At 49.9% G+C, this 20,974-nt stretch overlaps 4 protein-coding genes across 4 annotated transcripts; 2 read left to right on the forward strand and 2 right to left on the reverse strand.

Annotated features, from left to right (window-relative positions):
- Nucleotides 1-891: 891 nt before the first annotated feature.
- LOC101755989 (E3 ubiquitin-protein ligase RING1) lies at nt 892-2,973 on the reverse strand. The gene has a single exon (XM_004952790.3). It carries the CDS (start codon nt 2,296-2,298, stop codon nt 1,327-1,329), a length of 972 nt encoding a protein of 323 aa, XP_004952847.1. The 5' UTR covers nt 2,299-2,973; the 3' UTR covers nt 892-1,326.
- Nucleotides 2,974-3,287: 314 nt separating this feature from the next.
- LOC101756387 (probable bifunctional riboflavin biosynthesis protein RIBA 2, chloroplastic) lies at nt 3,288-7,728 on the reverse strand. Its single transcript, XM_004952792.4, has 8 exons — nt 7,569-7,728; nt 7,267-7,345; nt 6,455-6,851; nt 6,143-6,364; nt 5,120-5,445; nt 4,523-4,652; nt 4,134-4,430; nt 3,288-3,843 (listed from the first exon to the last, which is right to left on the reverse strand). The coding sequence occupies exons 2-8, from the start codon at nt 7,317-7,319 to the stop codon at nt 3,616-3,618; spliced, it is 1,653 nt and encodes a 550-aa protein (XP_004952849.1). The 5' UTR covers nt 7,320-7,345; nt 7,569-7,728; the 3' UTR covers nt 3,288-3,615.
- A 3,919-nt stretch (nt 7,729-11,647) lies between these two features.
- LOC101757079 (histone H3.3) lies at nt 11,648-14,712 on the forward strand. The gene is made up of 5 exons (XM_004952793.2): nt 11,648-11,787; nt 13,676-13,747; nt 13,877-13,953; nt 14,049-14,139; nt 14,252-14,712. Exons 2-5 carry the CDS (start codon nt 13,676-13,678, stop codon nt 14,420-14,422), a joined length of 411 nt encoding a protein of 136 aa, XP_004952850.1. The 5' UTR covers nt 11,648-11,787; the 3' UTR covers nt 14,423-14,712.
- A 2,789-nt stretch (nt 14,713-17,501) lies between these two features.
- Nucleotides 17,502-19,740, forward strand: LOC101757471 (cingulin). Its single transcript, XM_004952794.2, has 3 exons — nt 17,502-17,646; nt 17,741-17,876; nt 18,001-19,740. Exons 1-3 carry the CDS (start codon nt 17,603-17,605, stop codon nt 19,420-19,422), a joined length of 1,602 nt encoding a protein of 533 aa, XP_004952851.1. The 5' UTR covers nt 17,502-17,602; the 3' UTR covers nt 19,423-19,740.
- The last annotated feature ends 1,234 nt before the right edge of the window (nt 19,741-20,974 follow it).

Here is a 20,974-nt window from a genome sequence, read left to right on the forward strand (position 1 = left end):
ACAATTTTCTTATAGCAAATCTACGTGATTTTCAATATTTTTAAGCGGTCAACCTCAAGAAAACTTGACAGCGACAACTGAAAAAAGGACTGCCATTGTAAATCTCAAGAGGAATGGAAAAGGAGCAATGTTATGCACAATCCACAACTGTGGTAATCGAATGGCTCAAATTATTTGGATTGTAGTTCGTGCATGAATCAGATGGCTTTCTTTAGCAAAAAAAAAAAAGAATCGGATGGCTTCAAGGTACAACGAAAACACACAAATGACTTAATAAGGAAAAATTCAAAACTCTTCCAGACAGATTTCCCTTCAGGCTCCAGGGCCCGCTCTCCATTCAGGCTTCGGGCACAGCTCCTTCCGTGACACACGGCCTGTTACTGACGGCAATGTTTGGCCAGGAGGGGCTAAATTTTAGCCCCTGTCACATCGGATGTTTGGACACTAATTAGGAGTATTAAACATAGTCTAATTACAAAACTAATTGCACAACCCCTAGGCTAAATCGCGAGACGAATCTATTAAGCCTAATTAGTCCATGATTTGATAATGTGGTGCTACAGTAACCATTCGCTCATGATGGATTAATTAGGCTTAATAGATTCGTCTCGCGATTTAGCCCTAGGGGTTCTGCTATTAGTTTTATAATTAGCTCATATTTAATCCTCCTAATTAGCATTCGAACGTGTGATGTGACAGGGCTAAAGTTTAGCCCGTGGCATCCAAACGCCCCCTAAAGGATGTCATTTTCAGACTTGGGAATTGGGATTGACCCTACTACACAAGTACGGTTTTCGGTACAAACTGTCCCAAACAGGCAAACACCAGGAAATCCCCCGTTGTTGTCGTGCTACTGGACAGTAACATCAAGGCGTGCTTTACAGTTCAAACTATTTTCGAAATTGGTCGGAACTTAACAGAAAAATGTCTTGAGCCTGCCGTACAAAATATGAGAAAAGAAATATAGATAGATAGCCTCATATGCGTACATGAAATTTCAGTTAGAAATGACGGCACCAGGAACATTCCGATTTCTATACAGCACTATCATGAAGAGAGGATTTGTTATGGCCTAGCAATTGCTCCAACACTTCAAAGGACACGATCGAGACATTCCTCTGAATCTTGCAAAGAACAAGCTGAACACCATAATACCAAGTCTCGGAAAAACGAGCACTATACAAGTGATTCTCCGGCGAGAGTCTCCTTTTTCCGTGCCTGTAATGCAGAGTGTAGTGAACCCTCTGCTCACCTGCAAACTGTAGAGTATTCAAGAACAAGCGCAAAAACTCCATCATCACGCAGCAGATGGAGATCTCCGCACCATCACAACGGCAGAAGAGAGCTGCGCGAGCGGCAAGGCCGCGAGAGCAGCGTCCACCGGCTGCCGGCGGACAACGACCTCTTCATGGCGGCGCGGTTCAGATGGTCAGATCCTGGTGACACCTCGCAGCAAACAGCGCTGCCTGTCCCCTGCTTCTCGCCACCGGCCTGCTCGTGTCCAGGGTCAGGGGCCTCCCCGGCTGACGCTATCGGCGACGGCGGCGAGTCCATGGAAGCCACGCGCCGAAAGTTCCGCCCCCGCGGGCCGGGGCGCTGGCGCGGTTGCTCCGACGAGATGTCCGGTTGCCCGTTCGCGTGCTGGCCTGGCTGCTCGTGTTCCGGGGCTCCGGTGTTCCCCGCGTCCTGTTCTTGTTCGGCGTCGGCGTCGGCGCCGGGAGCAGGATGTGTTGGGTCGGGTTGCTCTGCGGCGGCGGCGGCGGGGTCCATCACGTTGGCGCGGCAGAGCGGGCAGCTGACGTGGGCGCGGAGCCAGGTGTCGATGCACTGGACGTGGAACGCGTGGGCGCACTTGGGCAGCAGCCGGAGGAGCTCGCCGTCCTGGAACTCGCCGAGGCAGACGGTGCAGTCGGATGCGCCGAGCGCACCGCCGGCGCGGTACCGCGTGAGCGCGATGGACTCGATCGCCGCCTCGTCGAGCCCCACGGTCCGGATGTGCCACGCGTGGTGCACGACTTCCTCCTCCCCGGGGGGATCGGGGCCGCCGTCGTCGCCGGGGGGTGTGGCGGGCAGCGCCGCTGGGGCCAGGGCGGCTTCGAGAAGCGCCTCTCGCTGCCGCCGCTGCTGCCGCCTGCGGCGTACGAAGAGGAAGACGGAGAGGAAGAAGACGAGGACGGCGATCACCGAGCCGGCGATGATGAGAGCGGTGACGAAGGTGCTCTGGCCGTGGGAAGCCGCGGAGGAGGGAGGAGGAGATGGTGGGTAAAGCGATGGGGGTGGAAGATCAGGCGGAGGCATCGAGGCGGTCGGTCTGGATCAGGCTGGAGGACGGTGAACGGTACCTCCGGCGAGGCTCGCGGATGCCGGAGTGGGAGGAGGAGGAGGAGGAGACGGGTACGCCGCGGCGGATGGGAAGGAGCCGTGAGGTAAAGATGGCTTGTTCGCGAGCCGGTCGCTGACACCAAACTAAACCGACGCGGTGCGCGTGGAAAAAACTTGTGCCGCGGGAACGCGCGGTGGCGTCACATCGCGTGACTTTGGTGCCTGGAGTCTGGACTGAGTACTGGCTGACGGAGAAGGCGGCTGGCGCTTTCGGTTGGCGAAGAGAGAGGCAGCGGTGACTGGCGTAGGCGGGGCTTTGTCTTGAGATGTTGCGGGAGTTGTTGGGCGTGGGCGGCCGGCGTCCGGCGGGCCACAGGGAAGGCGACTCTGCAGCCTCACAAAGTCACAATTTGCAGGGGAAAGGAACAAGGCAAACCAGTTTCAGGTGCAACTTGTGGCTGCACACAGCATATACGGTGGAGAGAATAGCTTTGTGTCAATCATTCTGAGCTCCAACGGAAGAGTTTCACATGATCGCATAACTGGAAAAGGTAAAACATTTGGGGAACATTTGGGGAGCAGTGATGCCTCCAAGAGCTTCTCTTAGGGCCTGTTTGGCAACCATGTGTTAAAGTTTAACACCTGTCACATCGGATGTTTGGATGCTAATTAGGAGTATTAAATATAGGCTAATTACAAAACTAATTGCACAGATGGAGTGTAATTCACGAGACGAATCTATTAAACCTAATTAGTTCATGATTTGACAATGTGGTGCTACAGTAACCAATTGCTAATGATGGATTAATTAGGCTTAATAGATTCGTCTCGCGAATTAGCACAAGGTTCTGCAATTAGTTTTATAATTAGCTCATGTTTAGTTCTTCTAATTAGCATCCGAACATCCGATGTGACACTGTTAAAGTTTAACATCTCGTATCCAAACACCCTTATTAACAGACGTTGTAATGGCTTTGAACCCAAAAAAATCGTTTCCCCAGGCAACTGGATATCAGGTACACATGGATTCAAGTACATACTATCTCGAGGCTGTTGCTATGTATTTACAGTGATAAGATTATGGCAGCAGAGAATAACATGGGGCACAAAAGTGAAGGGTACGGGGTACCATTCTTATTATTCCCCCATCTTCGAACCTACTGTTACAATTGAAGAACAAATCAATCTACTGAAATATCTGGGAAACAGCTGATTTGACAAACTCCACCAGAGAAGAATATGGCATCAACCATGTCGCCGGCCGGGACGCGAATGGAGGCGTGCCTTGTTGGCCTAGTGCTTCTCTTCGGCGCCGTTGCTGTCACTTGCTTTGTCGGCCTGACCATATACATGCCCCATCTTTGTTCTTTTGGTCTCCATGTACCTCCTGTTCTCGTTTGTTATTGGCGTCAGCAAGGGCACCCTGCCCGCGATGCTTAAACCGTAACCCTTGAGGCCGCTATACTTTGCAGGGTTATTGGTCATCAGCTTCATGGAACGAACTCCTAGATCCCGTAATATCTACAGGGAAGCAGTGAAGTGTCAGTAAACCTGCCTAAAAAATGATACTGCAACAAGCATGGAAGTTTTTTGAAGTCATTTGAAGTTGGAGCACTATGCCAAATGGTTTCATCCATACGCCACGGCATTCCTAATATATCCACTATGCAGAGTTTTACAAAAAGAGGGAAAATCTTTGGTCTCCATGCATTTCAGTGATAATTTCTTCTCAGCATAAACATATACCGGTCTTCCTCTCTAGCCTATACTTGACCTTGCAACAATAAACTGAGTGATAATTTCAGTGTTACCTGTGCACCAATCCCATATTCCCGTGAATCAACAGGAAGTCCTAGTTCTTCATTAGCTTCTACGGTGTCACGCCCGTCGTCTTGCAAGTTGTAAGCACGGAGCTTGTGACCCAGACCAATACCCCTCCCTTCATGTCCACGAAGGTAAACTAATACACCCCTTCCAGCCTTCTCAATCATCTCCATTGACATGGCAAGCTGGTCACCACAATCACATCTTGCAGATCCAAAGATGTCTCCAGTGAGGCACTCAGAGTGAACCCTCACCAAAATATCTTGACCATCACCAATCTCACCCTGTTGATCATTGAGAATGATTCATAGTTAGCTACAACAATATCTCACCCATCCAAGTTCTGCAGCAGTAAATTAGTATTACAATGGCTTACTTTCACCATTGCAATATGCTCAATTCCATCAATAACAGATCTGTAGCAATAGGCACGGACATTGCCCCATCTCAAAGGCAAACGTGCAACAGAAGCACGCTCAATTAGCCTGTCTCTTTTCCTCCTATATCTGTAACAGATAAACTTCTGTTAGCATACCAATCAATAATTCACGAATCATCAGTAAGAGCACATAAGAACATTGAAGAAGCATGCAGATAAGCAGCCATAGGGACTAATATGATTCTTGCATCCATATAAAGTATGTTGAATAATATGTTACAACTATGGTAGAAAAATACCCACCCTTGCCTGAAAGAACTTTTAGATCCTTTCTTTTTTGCCAGAAACACTGTTCCAGCACAATTACGAAGAAGGCAACATATGTACATAATACCAATAACCAAAGAGAAAAGGAGGTAGAAATTTTTTTGATTTATGGTTATAGAAGAAAAACAAGAAAACAGGTGTTCTGACGAGATTTGCCCTCCCCCCTACATATTTAATTAATGTTAACCAATGATCAAAGTAGAAACACATTCTTGATAGCAAACTGGCAACATGAAAAGCATCAGAAGCTGAAGTTTCTGCACTCACCTAATCAAGTCAGCAATAGATATAATCTTCAAATTCTCCCTTTCAGCAAACACGCGTAGTTTTGGTAGGCGAGCCATGGAGCCATCTGCATCATCCACAATCTCACAAAGGACAGCAACAGGAGGTAACCCAGCCAGCATGGCAAGGTCAACAGATGCCTCGGTGTGTCCAGCTCGTTTCAGAACACCTCCTTCTCTGTACTTCAAAGGGAAAATATGACCAGGGCGATTGAAGTCCTCAGGCTTAGAGTCAGGAGATGCAAGAGTCATGACTGTCTTTGCCCTGTCCTTGGCAGATACTCCAGTCGTTGTGCCCTCTTTCGCATCCTAAGAAGCAAAAAATTCAGAAATACAGCTCACTAGCAGGCATATATGCACCTTTAGTGTAGTAAGGCTAAACATATAAATAATACAAAATTATATCACTTTCAATATTCAATAGAATGGAAATGTTGAAAATACATTGTCGGAACAGAACAGTAAAAAAAGAGCAGACTAGTTGTGTACTTGTGTGACAGAAAAGTAAACAACTCACTGTCTGAAAATTTAGCCCAAACCCATTGCTACAGAAGGAAGGTAGCAGGAACAGTAAAGAAAGAGCTTTAAAAAAAACAGGGTGCAAAATAACAAAATCACAGACCAAAATGGAACTCAAATAACTAACAACTAGCAGTTCCAGAAATCTTGATATATATACCTTTACGGCATAGTCGCTACTATAATAAGCATAACCTTATGCATTTCATATGTAGTTATTTACTGAGAGAGTAATGTTCTGACTTCTGGAGCAGGAAGACATTTTTTATTATTGACATCAGTATAATTCATGAAGGCTAGGTACCCAAAAAGGTTCCTCAAGCAACACTGCACATATATCAGCATGCAAACAGCAACGTGCTACTGTAGATTGGGTATTTAATTGATAAGGAAACCAATCGAGAAGATAACAACGCGCTACACGTACAGACTTCTGACAAGCAACAAAAAAAGATCGGGACAAGAGAATGATAATAAAACATCATACCACTGTAACGGTGAAAGCAGTGCATAGCTTCTCCTCATTTTCTTTTGTGGAAACCATCAATGGAAGGTCCAGTCTTTCCAGATCTTCTTCTTTCATGCTGACACACACAATTCCAGTCCCATGCCTTACTATAAAAGCCATAGCCTCTGGGGTAACCAAGGAAGCAGCCATTATAAGGTCTCCTTCATTTTCCCTTGATTCGTCATCAACAACAATCACAAGCTTCAAGTATAAACCAATGTTAGCAGCGCATTAGATGGAATGGAATTATGGAAGTAAAAGATATCACAAGTAAACTTTTAAGATACTAACCTTTCCTTGTCGTATGTCCTCAATGGCATCTGCGATGGATGCAAAGCCCTCTGTTGGGCTATCCAAATCAAGTTCAGTGTCTGTGTCGTCATCTGTGAATTTGTCCGCAACACGTGCCAAATTAGCTGAGAGGATTTCTGGTGCAACCATGGAATCCGTTGGGAGTACAGAGTCAGCAACCGGATGGTCCTGGCCACGTACGGAAGTACTTCTTGGCAATAGCATGTCGCCATTCCCAGAGGCACCGCCAGCCGTATAGCCACCATCCCTTTTCAAGGATGATGCTATTCTCAAGCCCACTGATTTTACTTTGGCATTATTTGAACTTGGAGTGAAGAGGCTGCAAACTGAACCTTTTGTCTCCTTGGAGACACTGCATCCTTTCAGGAACCGCACACTGCATTGTCACAAACAGGCAATCAGAAACGAAAAATCACTCTCAGCTGCCAAAATCTGCATAGCCTTATGAATGAACATTAAAATTCTTGCAGCCATTTTTCTCTGGTTCAGTTTCAGCTGCCGAGTTTACTCCTTTTCACTCGCTGTAAAGTAATAAAAAAAGGCTAGTTTTGTAATCCAACTGCAACTATGTTCTCCGGCTCATTCATCAGTTATTCAGTTTACTAACTAGTCCACACAGATTGAGTGCATATCATATCAGATATACAAAAACATGGCCCTGGGTGTCGATTTGTATGATTCAAAGCAGGCCACCGCCAACTCGAAAACGATCAAAGAACCGAGCCCACGCAAACATACGAAAAAGCAAGAGCACGTGTAGGGAGAGGGTGGCACAGGCAAGAGCTTCTTACGGTTGGCGGGTGAGGGCGGCGACGGAGGAGGAGGGAGGCGCAAGCGAAGCCATGCTCCTCTGGACGCGAACGAAGCAACCTGCAATCACATCGGAGCGCACCCGAATAAGCAAACAAAGACATCGACTGGCCACAGCCCGCGCGAATTTCAATCGAGAAACAGGGGGACAAAAACCGGGAGGCCGCATCGAAACGCGAGATCTGGTACATGGGGGGCGAAAACTGACGCGGACGACGATTCCTCGCGCACAGGAGCTAATGGGCAGCGGTAAATGAGCAGGCGAGAGGCGGGGATGGCTTACCGTCGAAGCTGCTCCGGCGAAGCCTCCGGCGACGTCGGGGATCGGTAGAAGTCTTGTTGGGTTTTTGGTTTTGGGTTGGTTAGGGGTGATTAGAGACGGGGTTGGTGCGGCCGCGGGTGGAAGAGGCGACGAGACGGAGCGGGTGAATTTATAACGTGCGGCCACGGACGCGGCAAGTTCTCCTCGTGCACGGCCGGAGCTTCTGCTTGGGCTTGGCCGTCAGCCCGTCACCGGGGACCTGGTAACGGGTCGTGTTTGGTGCGGGTCCAGCAAACCCACACCCGGAATTGTTAAACATTCGAGAGATGATGATGTGCGTGTGCCACCATAAAAAGGTTGGAGTTGGAGATGCTTATTTCAGCACATGGTTCCTACGATCCTATCACAAAATAATTCCCAACATTAGCGTTCAATACATGACCGTTAAAATTTAAAGCTATTTAGCTGCACGTGTTTTTACTCCTCTAAATTCATCTTAGCAATTACGGTGTGTTTGGATGGCGTTTGGAGGTTGCCACGCCGCAGTTGTCGGCTAGACACCCTCGGACCCACTAGAGACTTGTATGGACCCACTAAAGGGAACGTACCCGAAACCTACTCGGACATGAAGACTACTTGCAGGGCACGTATGTTTCATGGACTCCCCGAAGATTAGTCGGGTCAAAAGGAAACTACTCTACCGAGTTAGAGTAGGACTCTGTAACGTACTCGACTAGGACTCATATACAATCTGTCCTGTAACCCTACTCTCCCGACTATATAAGGGCGGGCAGGACCCTCTCCAGACAACGAAGAACAACTCGATACAAGTTCAATACAATCAACACACAGGACGTAGGGTATTACGCGATCTAGCGGTCCGAACCTGTCTAAATCGTGTTCCTTGCGTCACCATCGACTCCTTGATTCTCGATGACACCCACCACATAAAAGACCATCTTGGGTACTCCCTAGGCGGGTCGTCGGTCTAAAACACCGACAATAGTCTCGCGACGCAGTTGTTCAAGTAGTTGTTTGTTTGATGACTAGACTTGTGGCGTGATGCGGTCTGCTTAGTGCATATTGCTGCTATTTCTTGCAAGATTCCGGTGCTCGAAGCGAGCGCCACACTTGTGCCGCCGCCAGAGTACAGGCGTGGTTACGTTTGGAAACAAACCAAACACGTCCTTAACCTCTATTTGAATTACAAAAAGGTATTTCGTTCGTTACAACAAGTTTTGACTAGTCTCGTTTCGTTCGTTACAACAAAGTTTTGACTAGCCTCGTGACTCTATTAGTACAATTATGTGATAGTGATACATGAGAAAATATATTTTTAAAAGGTGAGTCTAATGGCTATTAACCTTGTAATCCAAAAAATTATATGTTAATAAACCAACTATTGTCAAAGGAGTATCCTAATGAAATTAGATGCACCTTGAAACTTCAAATATGAAATAAATGAAGTATATTTATATGACTGAGCAATATGAAGCATAGTACAAATAATCATGATTATGTATCATACCTTAGCGCTGCCTTGGCTATGTATCTTGGATGCTCCGACGGCAGCTTAGGTGTAACTTCTAGGTGGTGCCAAGGGAAAGAAACAAGCGCGGGAGGTGCAACGGTTTGAAACAAAAGCTATTCTAGTTGGAGCAGCTAAGGGGGTGGAAGTTGGGTGGAGACGATACTATTATTGCGATCGAGGCATGCCGTATTGCTATCTCGTGGTAAGTCCACCTCCTGAATGAAGGAGGAGGAGAGACTATGTCATGAAAGGTTTTGTGCATCTAGTTGTCCCAAGAAGAGTAGAGAATGGGACCGTGCATATACAAGGTTAGATGATGATAACAACGGTGTATCTAAGTATCTGAATTGAGTCATTGCTATTTGCCAGGGAGGGAGGAAGGGAGAGAGCGAGTGTTAATGCTAGTCACACATTTTCTATCAAGCAACATCCATAGCTAAGAGGAGCATAGATGATGAATAAACAAACTTAAGTTTTTAAGTATAAATATGGGTTTAAATATTGGATCATTAGGCGAGAAGCTACACGTTCAAGTTTACAACAATTGTTACCACGTCGCATCACGTGATGCGAATTGGGCATAACTTAATTTAGTTACAATTTCTATGATGAAATCTGACCATTTAGATTTGAGTATGTGACTAAATATTTGTGTTTGATATAACTTCTTCAATATGAAGCGTTTATAGGTTTATAGTGTGTGCCCTGCGTCTTGTTTTGGGAACCAAAAATGGCTTCGTCCTCTCTGATCTATCGGATCCGGGTCAAAGCACGAAACGGCCTCAGGATGATCCAGCAACCCGTGGGGCCCCAGCACGTCGCCGTTTCACGCGGACGTTTCCGAGCGGACAAAAGCTGGCACGGCGAGGAGGAGCAGCCGACTCCACTCGAGCCACCGGATCTGGATGAGATTTGACCGCCCCCCAAGTGGCGGAATTTAGGTGGCGGGGCCCGCGGGGACCACAGTGCTTCTCAAGGTGGTCAAGCATAGCAGCCTCCTGGACTAGTCCTCCTCGCGGAGGAAGAAGAGGAGGAAACCCTGCCGAGTGCCGAGGGCCCCGCTTCTGCTTACTCTTTTCTTTCTGTCGCGCAGACGTGTGGTTCGAATAGGGTGACGTCGACGCTGACGCGAGCCGGTAGCGCTTGCTATGTTGGCATGTTGCTCTCTCTTTTTTTTCCTTTTCCTTTTCCTTTTTCTTTTTATTCTTCTTTTTCAGATTAGATGTGCCGTTGCTGTTGATGCTGCAGGAAATCGTGGTGCCCACGAAAAATTTGTTGCGGTGCCGCATGTTTTCTGTCTGTCCCACTCCCCCGGGCGCACGGTGACCGCAGAAATTTCGGGCCACACGCCGGCACACGTGGACGTGACGATCTGCAGTAGGCGTACCCATGATGCACCCATGCATCCATGATGCACCCATGCATAACCCACAACGCATGCAATGCAACGGACCGGGCCTAGCGACGACTGGATAAGTGTCAATAATGCACCGAACCACACTGCCGTTGGCGTTAAGTATTCCCACCCGCAGATGCGCATATCGCCGCCGACAATAGATAATTCAGAGATACAAACAAAAGCATACTGCTACACTACTTCTCTAGTCTTAAAAGGAAAAAAAAAAGGTGTTTATCACAAAAAAGAAAAAAAAGTACGATCACCTAATAGCGAGAATAAAGAGAAAGGGGAGATGCTGGATTGTTGCTGGTGATGATAAGAAAACGGGAGCTCGGGACGATTCGCACGGGGACACGGACTGCGAATCTATTCCCTTCGTAAAAAATTATTTCGTTTTATTTTTTCAGGTATATAACTTTTACTACATATCTAAATATAATATATACTCCCTCCATTCTTAAATATATGACATCATCGTTGACTTTTTTTCATTTGTTTGACTATTCGTCTTTTCTACAAATATTTTTACAAATAGATAAATCTATAGGTTAAATCTAAAGTACATTTGATAATAGACATAATGATACACATTTTATTTAAGTGATCAAAGTGGGAGTAAAAAGTCAACGATGTTATATATTTAAGAACGGAACGAGTATCCAGGTGTATAGAAAGAGCTATATAGAAAAAGCTATCGCACTCGTAATTCGTTCTAACCGAAAAGAAACAAATATGCCGATCGCGCTGGCGGCTAGGGGGTACTGGACCGGTGCTCTCTTCAGTTTGACTTTGACGCTGGTGGGCTTGCGCCGCTGGGTATTTCTATCGCAGCCCTTCAGCGGCAGCCCAGAGGGAATCAGTTTCCTCGAAGCCCCACCATTCACGTCACTACGTCAGATTTGACGCACGCATGGCGGGCGGCGGCGTGCGACACCAGGAAAGGGCCTTTCTCAGGCCCTTCCTCCATGGGCCGGTCCGCCTAGAAACGATCGTTCGCACTGTAATTGCTGGATTGGCACACGCCCGCGGGCTGAGAGGATCCGTGGCCTCCGATCAGCCCGTCCGATCCGCCGAGCCGAATCACACACGCCTCTAGCGGCAGCCGTACGCTCCAAAGTCCAAACCTAAACGCGGCCGTCCCCCCCCCCCCCCCCCCCCCCACACGCCACAGATATAAATCCGCCTCCGCGGTAAAGCCTTATTGTTCGTTTGGGGCAAAAAAAAGTAGCGACACGAATACTCCGTCCCTCTTTCTGTCGCTGCAGATTTTTGGGGGGAAAAGGGGAATCCGGCGAAGCGCAAGTCGAGAGGTGAGTCGCCGCGTCCCCCTTTTCTGCTACCGGTTTCCTTCGACGTGGTGATTGATTGCGTGCTGGTGACGTCGTTTAGGCGCGCGCTTGCTTCCTCGAAGGTTCATCTGCTGCGGCCGATGAGCGTCCTGCGTCTATTTCCTGTGTGTTTGGCTTTACATACCAATTCCTGCGATTCGCCGCCCAATCTCTCGATCTGGCCTGCTGTTGGCCCCGTAATTCGATGTTTGGAATGCCAGTTTGCGGTTTAGATTAGAAAGTGCTTTTCCAAGGTCGGCGGTTGTCCCAGATGATTAGGTTGTAGATTTCTGTAGTTCGTTGGGCTCTGCGCTGAATCACTTTGCGGGTGCTAAGATTTGAATTGTAGTATAGGATGAACTCGGTTCGCTAGTTAGTATATGCCATTGCGGCATTGCGCTCCAATTGTTGCTTTTTGATGGGCTTATTAGTGGCTCCGCGTTTGTGGTGGTTATTCCTTTAGTGGTTCCTATTGCATTGCCTGCGTCTCCTTGATAGTGTTCCTCTATCAATGATGTGAGTATATCTTCTATGGGCCATTGAGGCAGGGCAGCATAATTTGTATGCAAAATTGCGGGTGGTTTCAATAAGTTTGTATGTCCAGTATTTATATGGAGAAGGATCATCTACTATTTCATAGTCAATCATCAGTTACAGGCTAGCTTGATATGGAATGTCAGGTTTGTTCAGGTTATATCTGGGTGAAAACTTTGCATGTTTTGTCTGGAAGTTAGCATCAAGTTTGTTGAATGATTAAACTGGGATGTTTGATTTGTCATATTTGTAGCCTAAACTAGGCAAAGTCTTAACTCAAAATTCTGGTAAACTTTAGATTGAAACTTCTTGCTTGTGCCCTGTTTTTGTTGTTGAGGCTACTTACAATCTGGTGAAAGATTTTTAGTTGTTTTGGTTGTTATGTCTTGATAGTTATGTCTTGATAACTATATATTTGCCATGGTCTGTGCAGTCATTTGCCTTCATGGATTGAGCCATTGAGGCACAAAAGATTTTACAGTTAGATTGATCTGTTTCCAGATTGTCTTAGTTGATTCTCAACACCCTTGAGAACATAATATGTTCATGTTGCTTAATATAGTTCATGAAACACCACTGTTGCTATTGAAAACAATGTGTATTATTCATGTAACCAAATAAAATATGGATATGATCCTTGATTTTGACTGCAAAAGTTTGGCCTAAAATATGTTTGTGAGCCAGGGTGAGGTTAAGGTAGAACTAGTATCAGTCTCAGTAGGATGGGGCTTACCCTGTTTTCATTTGAGAACTACAACCGTCTTTGCTTGACAGGGAAAAAATAAGAAGCAACCATTACGTCCATCCTATCTGTAACAATTTTTGTACAACGTGCAAGTATGTAAAGCGGTAGCTAGTAAATACATGCAACCTGTGATGTTAGAAGGAAAAAGATTTGTTCAGGATATCATGGAGTCTGGAGTGTCTGTTAGATAATTGATTATGCTTTAGGACTTTGGTGATGTATATTGCTGTTATAAATCGTTGTCAGGTAGTACCAAGTCTGGAGTGTCTGTTAGATAATTGATTATGTTTTAGGACTTTGGTGATGTATATTACTGTCATAAATCGTTGTCAGGTAGTACCAAGTCATGAAACTGAGTGTTGTGTTATATGTTTATGTGCTTCACCAAAAGAAAAAAATAAGTGTCATGTCTTGATAGTTTCTTTAGGTCCATTTAACATATGCTGGGTGTAAACAAACCTGTCACAATTTTGCCATCTAGGATTCTGTATGCTTAGTATTTTCAGGAAGATATTTGTAGACTTCAAAGAATGATTCCAGAGCTTATAGTTTCATTTATTTAATAATTTAGTCATTTGGGACATTTGCTAGATGGCGCGTACCAAGCAGACTGCTCGCAAGTCCACAGGAGGAAAGGCTCCTAGGAAGCAACTCGCTACAAAGGTTTGTGGTTGAAAATCTGTAGCTTGCAGTTCCTTTATCGTCTGTTTTTACACTGCACCTAGACAATATATCTTGCTTTACAGAGCTGAATATTTTTTGATGAAGAACCTTGTGGTTTTGCTTTGACAGGCAGCCCGTAAGTCGGCACCTACAACTGGAGGAGTCAAGAAGCCTCACCGTTACCGCCCAGGGACTGTTGCTCTTCGGTATGTGCACATGGCTATCTTAAATCCATACTGTAAATCTTTTGCTTGAAGATATCCTGGCAAAACTCATCCTGTATCTCCCTGTCTCTGCCCAGTGAGATCCGCAAGTACCAGAAGAGCACTGAGTTGCTGATAAGGAAGCTGCCATTCCAGAGGCTTGTCAGGGAGATTGCTCAGGATTTCAAGGTAAAAGGACTGACCTTTCAGATGCCATTTGCACATTATCCATCTTATTATGTTTCTGGAGCTTCTTTGAGAACATGTTGTAACTTGTCTTTCCTGAACTGCTACCTTGCAGACCGATCTGCGCTTCCAGAGCCATGCCGTGCTTGCTCTGCAGGAGGCAGCAGAGGCCTACCTGGTGGGTCTCTTCGAGGACACCAACCTGTGCGCCATCCACGCCAAGCGCGTCACCATCATGCCCAAGGACATTCAGTTGGCAAGGAGGATCCGTGGCGAGAGAGCTTAGTCTGCTGATGGGTCTTCGTTGTGTGCTCGTTAGCCTTTGTGAAAAGATGATATAGTAACCACTGGTCAGTTTGACTGAAGCCGTAGTAGCTTACTAGCATGTGTCAGTTCTTCACGTGTCTGGAGTCTGGACAGAGTAAGTATTCGTGTCATTTGAACTGATGGTCTGGTGTCGTGGTATTTCATCCGCCAGCTGATGGATGTGTATCCTGGTCTAAGTAACTATGGTTGTCTGAACAGTCAGTATTTTCGTCTCATGGTATGTTTGCCATTTCTAATTTGTTGCCTGTCTATGCTACCCTCCCTACCGAAGCCCTTTTTTACCCAACTTCTTTGTGGTGGTTGTCCCAGCTTCCATCGCTGTGACTTCGATAAGCTGTGTGCATTGCAATTGGGTCAGGCGTCAGAATATTTCTGCTTCAGGCTGTGCCGACTCCACTGGCATTAGCGACTTTGCGTGCCGCTCCTGCCAGCGTGTTCGGCAGTCGAAGAATCGATTCTTGTTCTGTTCGACTCACATTGCTTGGGGGCTTGAGGGATAAGGGTACCCACGGGTCCCCACCGACTAGGATATTGGTCGGTCCTGATAAGTGGGCCTACCCGACCACGCCATGAGAGCCAAGGCATGAAGATACGTGAAGCACAAATCCTGAGGCTGGGCGAATCGATTATGCCCGGATTTGCAGGATGCTTGTTGTAGTCCAACTCGGATTGCTTTCCATGTAACAATCGACTAAAATAAGATCCTATCCAACTTGTAACCCTACGTCGTTAGCCTATATAAGGTGGCCAGGGACACCCACCGGGGTAACTCAACGTAACTCATCCCACCTCATGTTAACTCATCGCAGATTCGCATCTGCGATCACAATACAATCCACCAGAACACAGGATGTAGGGTATTACTCTCCGAAGGCACGAACCTGTTTAAACTTTGCGCCCCTGTATCACCATTCGAATTTTTGATCTTACAATCTTCCCCACCTACAAATCTACAAGGTAACCTCTGATGGATTGCCGGTCACTAAATCCAACAGTCCGCTATTGCATTGTTGCTTCCAGGAACAACATTAATGGGGGAAGACTGGTGTTTCAGAGGGCACAACTGACTGTACCTCTCCGGTGCTGTCCAGATTGCTCGACAGATTGCACCCTGTCAGGAGCGATCCAGTTGCTTCAGTCAGTCCTGGGCACCGTCAGTCATGGATTTTGCCTTTACAGGAAATGCGACCATTATGCAGCGTTGCGGCGCTGGTGCCCGTTGCTTTCGAAACAAAAAAGAAGCGTTCGTTGGATTGCTCGTGCAGCCGTACTCGTCGTACTAGTAATAAGCAGAGGGCGTGCCATGATGATTCCGTGGGATTGCCATCAGCAGTTCAGCGGCGAGGAAGGAAGCCGAACATGGCCATGTTTAGTTACTCCCAACTCCCAACTTTGACACTATGCAAAAAGAAGATTCCCCATCACATCGAACTTGTGGTACATGCATGGAGTACTAAATGTAGATGAAATTAAAAACTAATTGCACAGTTTTGTTGTACTTTGCGAGACGAATCTTTTGAGCCTAATTAGTCAATATTTGGACAATAATTCACAAATACAAACGAAACGCTACAGTGTGCTACAGTGCTGTAACAGTAATTTGGCACCTCCCAAATTCCCCAACTAAACAAGGCCCATGTGTTCTGGCTGCCCCTCAACTTTTGTTCCAACTTCCGAGAACGAGGCCACGGCACACGGCAGTGGCACGCCTCCGCTTCCTCATATGCCTCTTCAAGTCGTCATCACTTGGCGTAGAAGCCACAGGCACGTCTCACCTGGCCCGGCTGCCCGGAGGGCTTCCGACTTCCGAGCCGAGGGATCTCCCGTGCACCAGTAGATGGACGATGCATCATATGCACGCATCACACAGGTCGATACGATTCGGCAGCGAGAAGAACCAGTCAAGTGGATGCCCCACGACCCGTCAGACGCTGGTATAAGCTCAACGGTACAGTGCAAGCAGGTTTATCGTGTGTTGGCACGGCAGGTGAAGAGTGACGCCGGCGAGCTCACCGGGATGGGATGATGCAAGCCCAACTGCCGCCGCGTCGTGTCGATTTTTCATGCTCTTGGCTAACAGGATTTGAGCCCCAAGTACGCACGGTATGCTCACCATTTCTCGCCGATATGAACAAGCAAACCGTGACAAGAACCAATCCATTTGCCCCCTCTTGTTTTTCTTCCACTCCGGCGCTGCCATGCCAATACCGACCCGACACATCAGTGTGTCGCAGATTATTTATGTGCTGGCCACCTCGCCACTGGACCGCCCTCAACTAAAACAACGAAGCTGAGGCCTTGTTTAGTTGGCCAATTTGGGAGGTGCCAAATTACTGTTACAGCACTGTAGCACACTGTAGCGTTTCGTTTGTATTTGTGAATTATTGTCCAAATATTGACTAATTAGGCTCAAAAGATTCGTCTCGTAAAGTACAACAAAACTGTGCAATTACTTTTTAATTTCATCTACATTTAGTACTCCATGCATGTACCGCAAGTTTGATGTGATGGGGAATCTTCTTTTTGCATAGTGTCAAAGTTGGAAGTTGGGAGTAACTAAACATGGCCTGATGCAAATATTGTTGGCGGCTTTCACTTGTAGACGGCATCGCGCTAAGACTTTCGACAAGAAGATATTTGGCGCCGAGCGATCGATCCGTCCAAGCTCCTGTCCTAGTCCTAACCCCTGTTAGGCCTAGGCTTTAGGCAATCGGATTAGACGCCGCCGAGACCAGACTGCACATGCCCTGGGGAAGTGGGGAGCGATCAGATCAGAGTTTCCGGAGCATCGGATGGCACACCCCGTCCACCGTTGGATCGCGCGCGCCGCGCCTGGGATCACACGACGCAGCGGTGGCGGTGGTGGAGGTGAGGTCAAGCCGGGGCCCGTCTCTTTCTCGCGCTCACCTGCTCCAAATCCCGGGCCGCGCGAGATCAATTCTTCTATGGTTTCCGGTTGTTATCCGTTAACCCCGTGCGTCACCTGCGCGGCCGTCGCGTGCGGCCGTCGCCACTCCTATAAAACTGAGCCGCTTTATTGCCGTTTCCCGCACGGCCAGCGCCAGTCTGCTGCCTGCACGACTGCACCGCTGCTTGCAGACGCACACGCTCACCAGCTTCTCCCGGGGTTGCGCCGGCGATGGACCTGCAGCCGATGCAGCCGCCTCCCAGTTCCAGGGCGAGGTGAGCTCGGCAGGCACCTCCGGCCGGATCATCATGAGCGAGCGTTCCGATCCGACGCTGAATCCCTGACCCGTGCTCTCGCCGTGCCGTGCAGATCCAGGTCCTGGGGAGCCGGTTCCTGGGCCACGGCCCCGCCTCTGTCTCCCAGGCAGCAGATGAAGCCTCGGCACGAGCGCAGCAGGTCCACCACGCCCACGTACTCGCCACCCGTCCCCTCCTCCCAGTCCCAGGTGCGTATATCTCCGTGTTGGTAGTTACACGAACGGAATGGGTGCGCAGATCGTGCGCGCGCATGCGTCGCAGCAGAAAACGTGATCGTGATCGTGTGGAGTCGTGGACTACTCATCGCGGCAGAGTCTCGGCGATAGCGGCGGCATGACGGAGCAGGCGCCGGTGACGACTCCGCAAGAGGACGAGCTCTGTCGTCCCGCGACGGAGACGGAAACGGAGGGGAAGGCGGCGCGCCCGGCGGGGCAACAGCTGGCGGAGCGGCAGGTGAGCGACGGCGCCGACGCGGGAATGGAGCGGGTGGTGCGGCGCCTGGAGCGGGAGGTGGCGGCGGCGAAGCAGACGGAGATGAAGATGCTCGAGTCGCTGGTGCGGCAGACCAAGGAGCTGGAGCAGGCCAAGATCGCGCTCGAGGAGGCCAGGCTCGAGGTCGATGCGCTGCGCCAGCAGCAGCAAGGCGCCGCGGCGGCCGGCCCGGCCCCGCCGGCGCAGCAGCAGCAGTGGAGCGTCATGGACCTCATGTTCGGCGGCGTCGACGAGGAGCTCAACGGCCTCCGGGCCAGGCTCCGGGCCTCGTCGCAGGCCGAGGAGCGGAGCCGGAAGGCGGCCGACGACCTGACCGCCGCGCTGTCCGCGGTCACCATGGAGGCCAAGCAGGTCAAGGCCTGGCTCTCCGACGCGCAGGCCGAGCTGGAGGCCGCCAACGCCGAGGCCGACCGGCTCCGTGGCCTGCTGCTGGCCGCCGAGGCGGAGCTCTGGTCGGCCACGGAGCAGGCGGACGCGATCACCACTGAGTGGAAGGACGCCGCGGCGGGGTGGCGCGCCAGGGAGAAGGCGCTGGTGGCGCGCGCCCGCGCCGCCGAGGAGGAGGCCGCCGCGGCGAGGCGGGAGAACGCCGACCTCGCCGGAGCGCGCCGGGCGCTCGACGACGAGAACGACGGCCTGCGCCGCGCGCTGGAGCGCGCCGCCGAGGACGCCAGCACCGCCACGGAGGCGCTCGAGCTCGTCAGCGGCGAGAACGCCGGCCTGCGGGAGGCCGCCGACGAGAAGGAGCGCGACCTGGAGGACTTGCGGCGGGAGAACGGGACCCTCAGGGCCGGCGAGGCCGCGGCGCGGGAGCGCGCCAAGGAGCTCGAAGCCCAGCTGCTCGCGGCGGCGACAGCAACCGACGGCAGCGCCGCGATCGGGAAGGCGGCGGTGGAGATCCCGCTGGTGGAGAAGTGGAGGCGCGAGGCCGCGCAGGGGAAGCTGGGCGCGGCGGCGTTCCTGGACCACGGGAGGGTGCTCCCGGGCCGCCGGGACCGGATGTTCGCGTCGCTGAGCAACCTCGCAGAGCTCAAGTCGGCGGCGGCCGCGGCGGCCATGGACGACTACGACTACGAGTTCGACCACCTGTACGTGGGCCACCAGTACGCCGGCGGCGGCGCCACGGAGCACGCCATGAAGCACAGGAAGCGGCGGTCGATCCTGCGCAAGTTCGGGGACCTCTTCCGGAGGAGGAGCCTGTACAAGCCCGACCCCGCGCCGGTGCTCCACAATCACTACTAGAACAGCATAGATACTACTAGATCGTAGATGCTCGCGAGATCGGTGCTTGCAGCAAGGTAGCCTCCTTTGAATGATGATACGCACGCATACAGAATAAGTGAGTGAAGGAGTGTGTCGTCGTCATCAAGGTTCTTCAGTAATCAGTACGCCCATCTGCTGAAAGCCTGAAGCTCTAATCGTGGCACCGTTCTGTTTCTTAAGGATAGGTAGGCATGGTAGGCTCTGCATCTGCAGCAGATCGATGTAGCGGGAGTTGGAGGAGATGATGATGTCAGCTATGCGTGTCCCTTACTTAAACTTCTTCCCTTTTTGGTTGAAGGATCATCAGTGCACTTGAGTAGTACCTCGCACTGGGACAGCGTCGGCCATCTCTCCAAAACCAATCGTTTCATGTGCACGCTAGTTGCAGTTCGAACGACCAGGATTACAGGATCGTTACTGACAATGATCGGGCACTACATCAGAGATCTGGTGTTGTCTCTAGCTGCAAGCAGTTGCAAGCCGGCCGTGCAAATGTGCAATGGAGCAAATGGGTGGGGTGCTCCTCGTGGTTTCTCTCAGTTCAGTGGCTACGGCTGAGCTTGTTTCTCCAACGACGACTAGGCCGTGTGAGTTGTAGGCTTGCAGCTGGGCCGACCTGAACAAATGGGTCGCGACGGTTTTGGGCTAGCAATTTGGCCCATTTGGTTTGAGGCATTTAGCATGCGTGTCTAAAAAAGGTAACCGGTAGCAATGCTTATCAAGTTTAATTGCATGTAATTTACTCACAAGTAAATCTTCTTAACTATAGGAGGTGTGTATAAGAAAGTAACCGGTAACCAAAGCTTATCTATTTTGATTGCGTATTTGCATGTAACTGTTACGAAGAAAACAAAATCTTACAGCATGAACATTTATCAAGGTTAGAAACTTAGCTAGAAGCGCTTCATCTTCGCCATGTAAGTTGACCAATCCATTTCTAATGAATACATGCATCCTCCATGGTTGGTGTCGACGCATTCGATCAGGCAGCAAACGAGGAGCTCCTTGCCGCCAACGTGGCCAAGCAAGCACCCGCTCCTCGGGCAGCAGGCGCTGAACCAAACGTCCCCGTGGCAATATGGCAGCAGGTTCCGCACGTCGATCGTCCTGCGCAGGACCCAACGGTCGCCGCCGGTGAGCACCCACACTTCGACGAGGCCGCCCCCGAACGATCTGACCACAGTCAGTCGGCCGTCCCCGGACGTCGCCAGGCGGAGTGGGCTGGTGCGCAGGCTGCTGTAACAGTCCAGTTTCCCGCAGCCCTCCGGCAGATCCGTCAACCATGTCCTGCGGGAGCGCACGTCGACGGCCACCGCGCACTCGACCACGCCGGCGTCCGTAGCCATGCCGAGCCAGTGGACGGCGCCACCGCGGCAGATGACCTCGCTGCCGGGGTATATGCGCGTCACGAGACCCTTCTTGAACCTGTGGGAGCGCGTGACCGTGACGGCACCCCACGCGCCGTCGCTCGTGGAGAAGATCTGGTAGGTCATGCCGCCCTCGATGCCCTTCTCCTTCACGGCGAGTATCA

The sequence above is a fragment of the Setaria italica genome, chromosome I (genome assembly GCF_000263155.2).
Source record: "Setaria italica strain Yugu1 chromosome I, Setaria_italica_v2.0, whole genome shotgun sequence".
NCBI classification, from domain to species: Eukaryota; Viridiplantae; Streptophyta; class Magnoliopsida; order Poales; family Poaceae; genus Setaria; species Setaria italica.

What these genes read in the sequence shown, in the direction of transcription:
- LOC101755989 (XM_004952790.3), bottom strand. Translation starts at nt 2,298, where the DNA reads ATGCCTCCGCCTGATCTTCCACCCCCATCGCTTTACCCACCATCTCCT.
- LOC101756387 (XM_004952792.4), bottom strand. Translation starts at nt 7,319, where the DNA reads ATGGCTTCGCTTGCGCCTCCCTCCTCCTCCGTCGCCGCCCTCACCCGC. An exon ending in GCCGCCCTCACCCGCCAACC is followed by an intron (nt 6,852 to 7,266) that starts GTAAGAAGCTCT and finishes GTGACAATGCAG; the next exon opens with TGTGCGGTTCCTGAAAGGAT. An exon ending in AGGACATACGACAAGGAAAG is followed by an intron (nt 6,365 to 6,454) that starts GTTAGTATCTTA and finishes TTATACTTGAAG; the next exon opens with CTTGTGATTGTTGTTGATGA.
- LOC101757079 (XM_004952793.2), top strand. Translation starts at nt 13,676, where the DNA reads ATGGCGCGTACCAAGCAGACTGCTCGCAAGTCCACAGGAGGAAAGGCT. An exon ending in GGAAGCAACTCGCTACAAAG is followed by an intron (nt 13,748 to 13,876) that starts GTTTGTGGTTGA and finishes TTGCTTTGACAG; the next exon opens with GCAGCCCGTAAGTCGGCACC. An exon ending in CCAGGGACTGTTGCTCTTCG is followed by an intron (nt 13,954 to 14,048) that starts GTATGTGCACAT and finishes GTCTCTGCCCAG; the next exon opens with TGAGATCCGCAAGTACCAGA.
- LOC101757471 (XM_004952794.2), top strand. Translation starts at nt 17,603, where the DNA reads ATGGACCTGCAGCCGATGCAGCCGCCTCCCAGTTCCAGGGCGAG. An exon ending in CCTCCCAGTTCCAGGGCGAG is followed by an intron (nt 17,647 to 17,740) that starts GTGAGCTCGGCA and finishes CGTGCCGTGCAG; the next exon opens with ATCCAGGTCCTGGGGAGCCG. An exon ending in TCCCCTCCTCCCAGTCCCAG is followed by an intron (nt 17,877 to 18,000) that starts GTGCGTATATCT and finishes TCATCGCGGCAG; the next exon opens with AGTCTCGGCGATAGCGGCGG.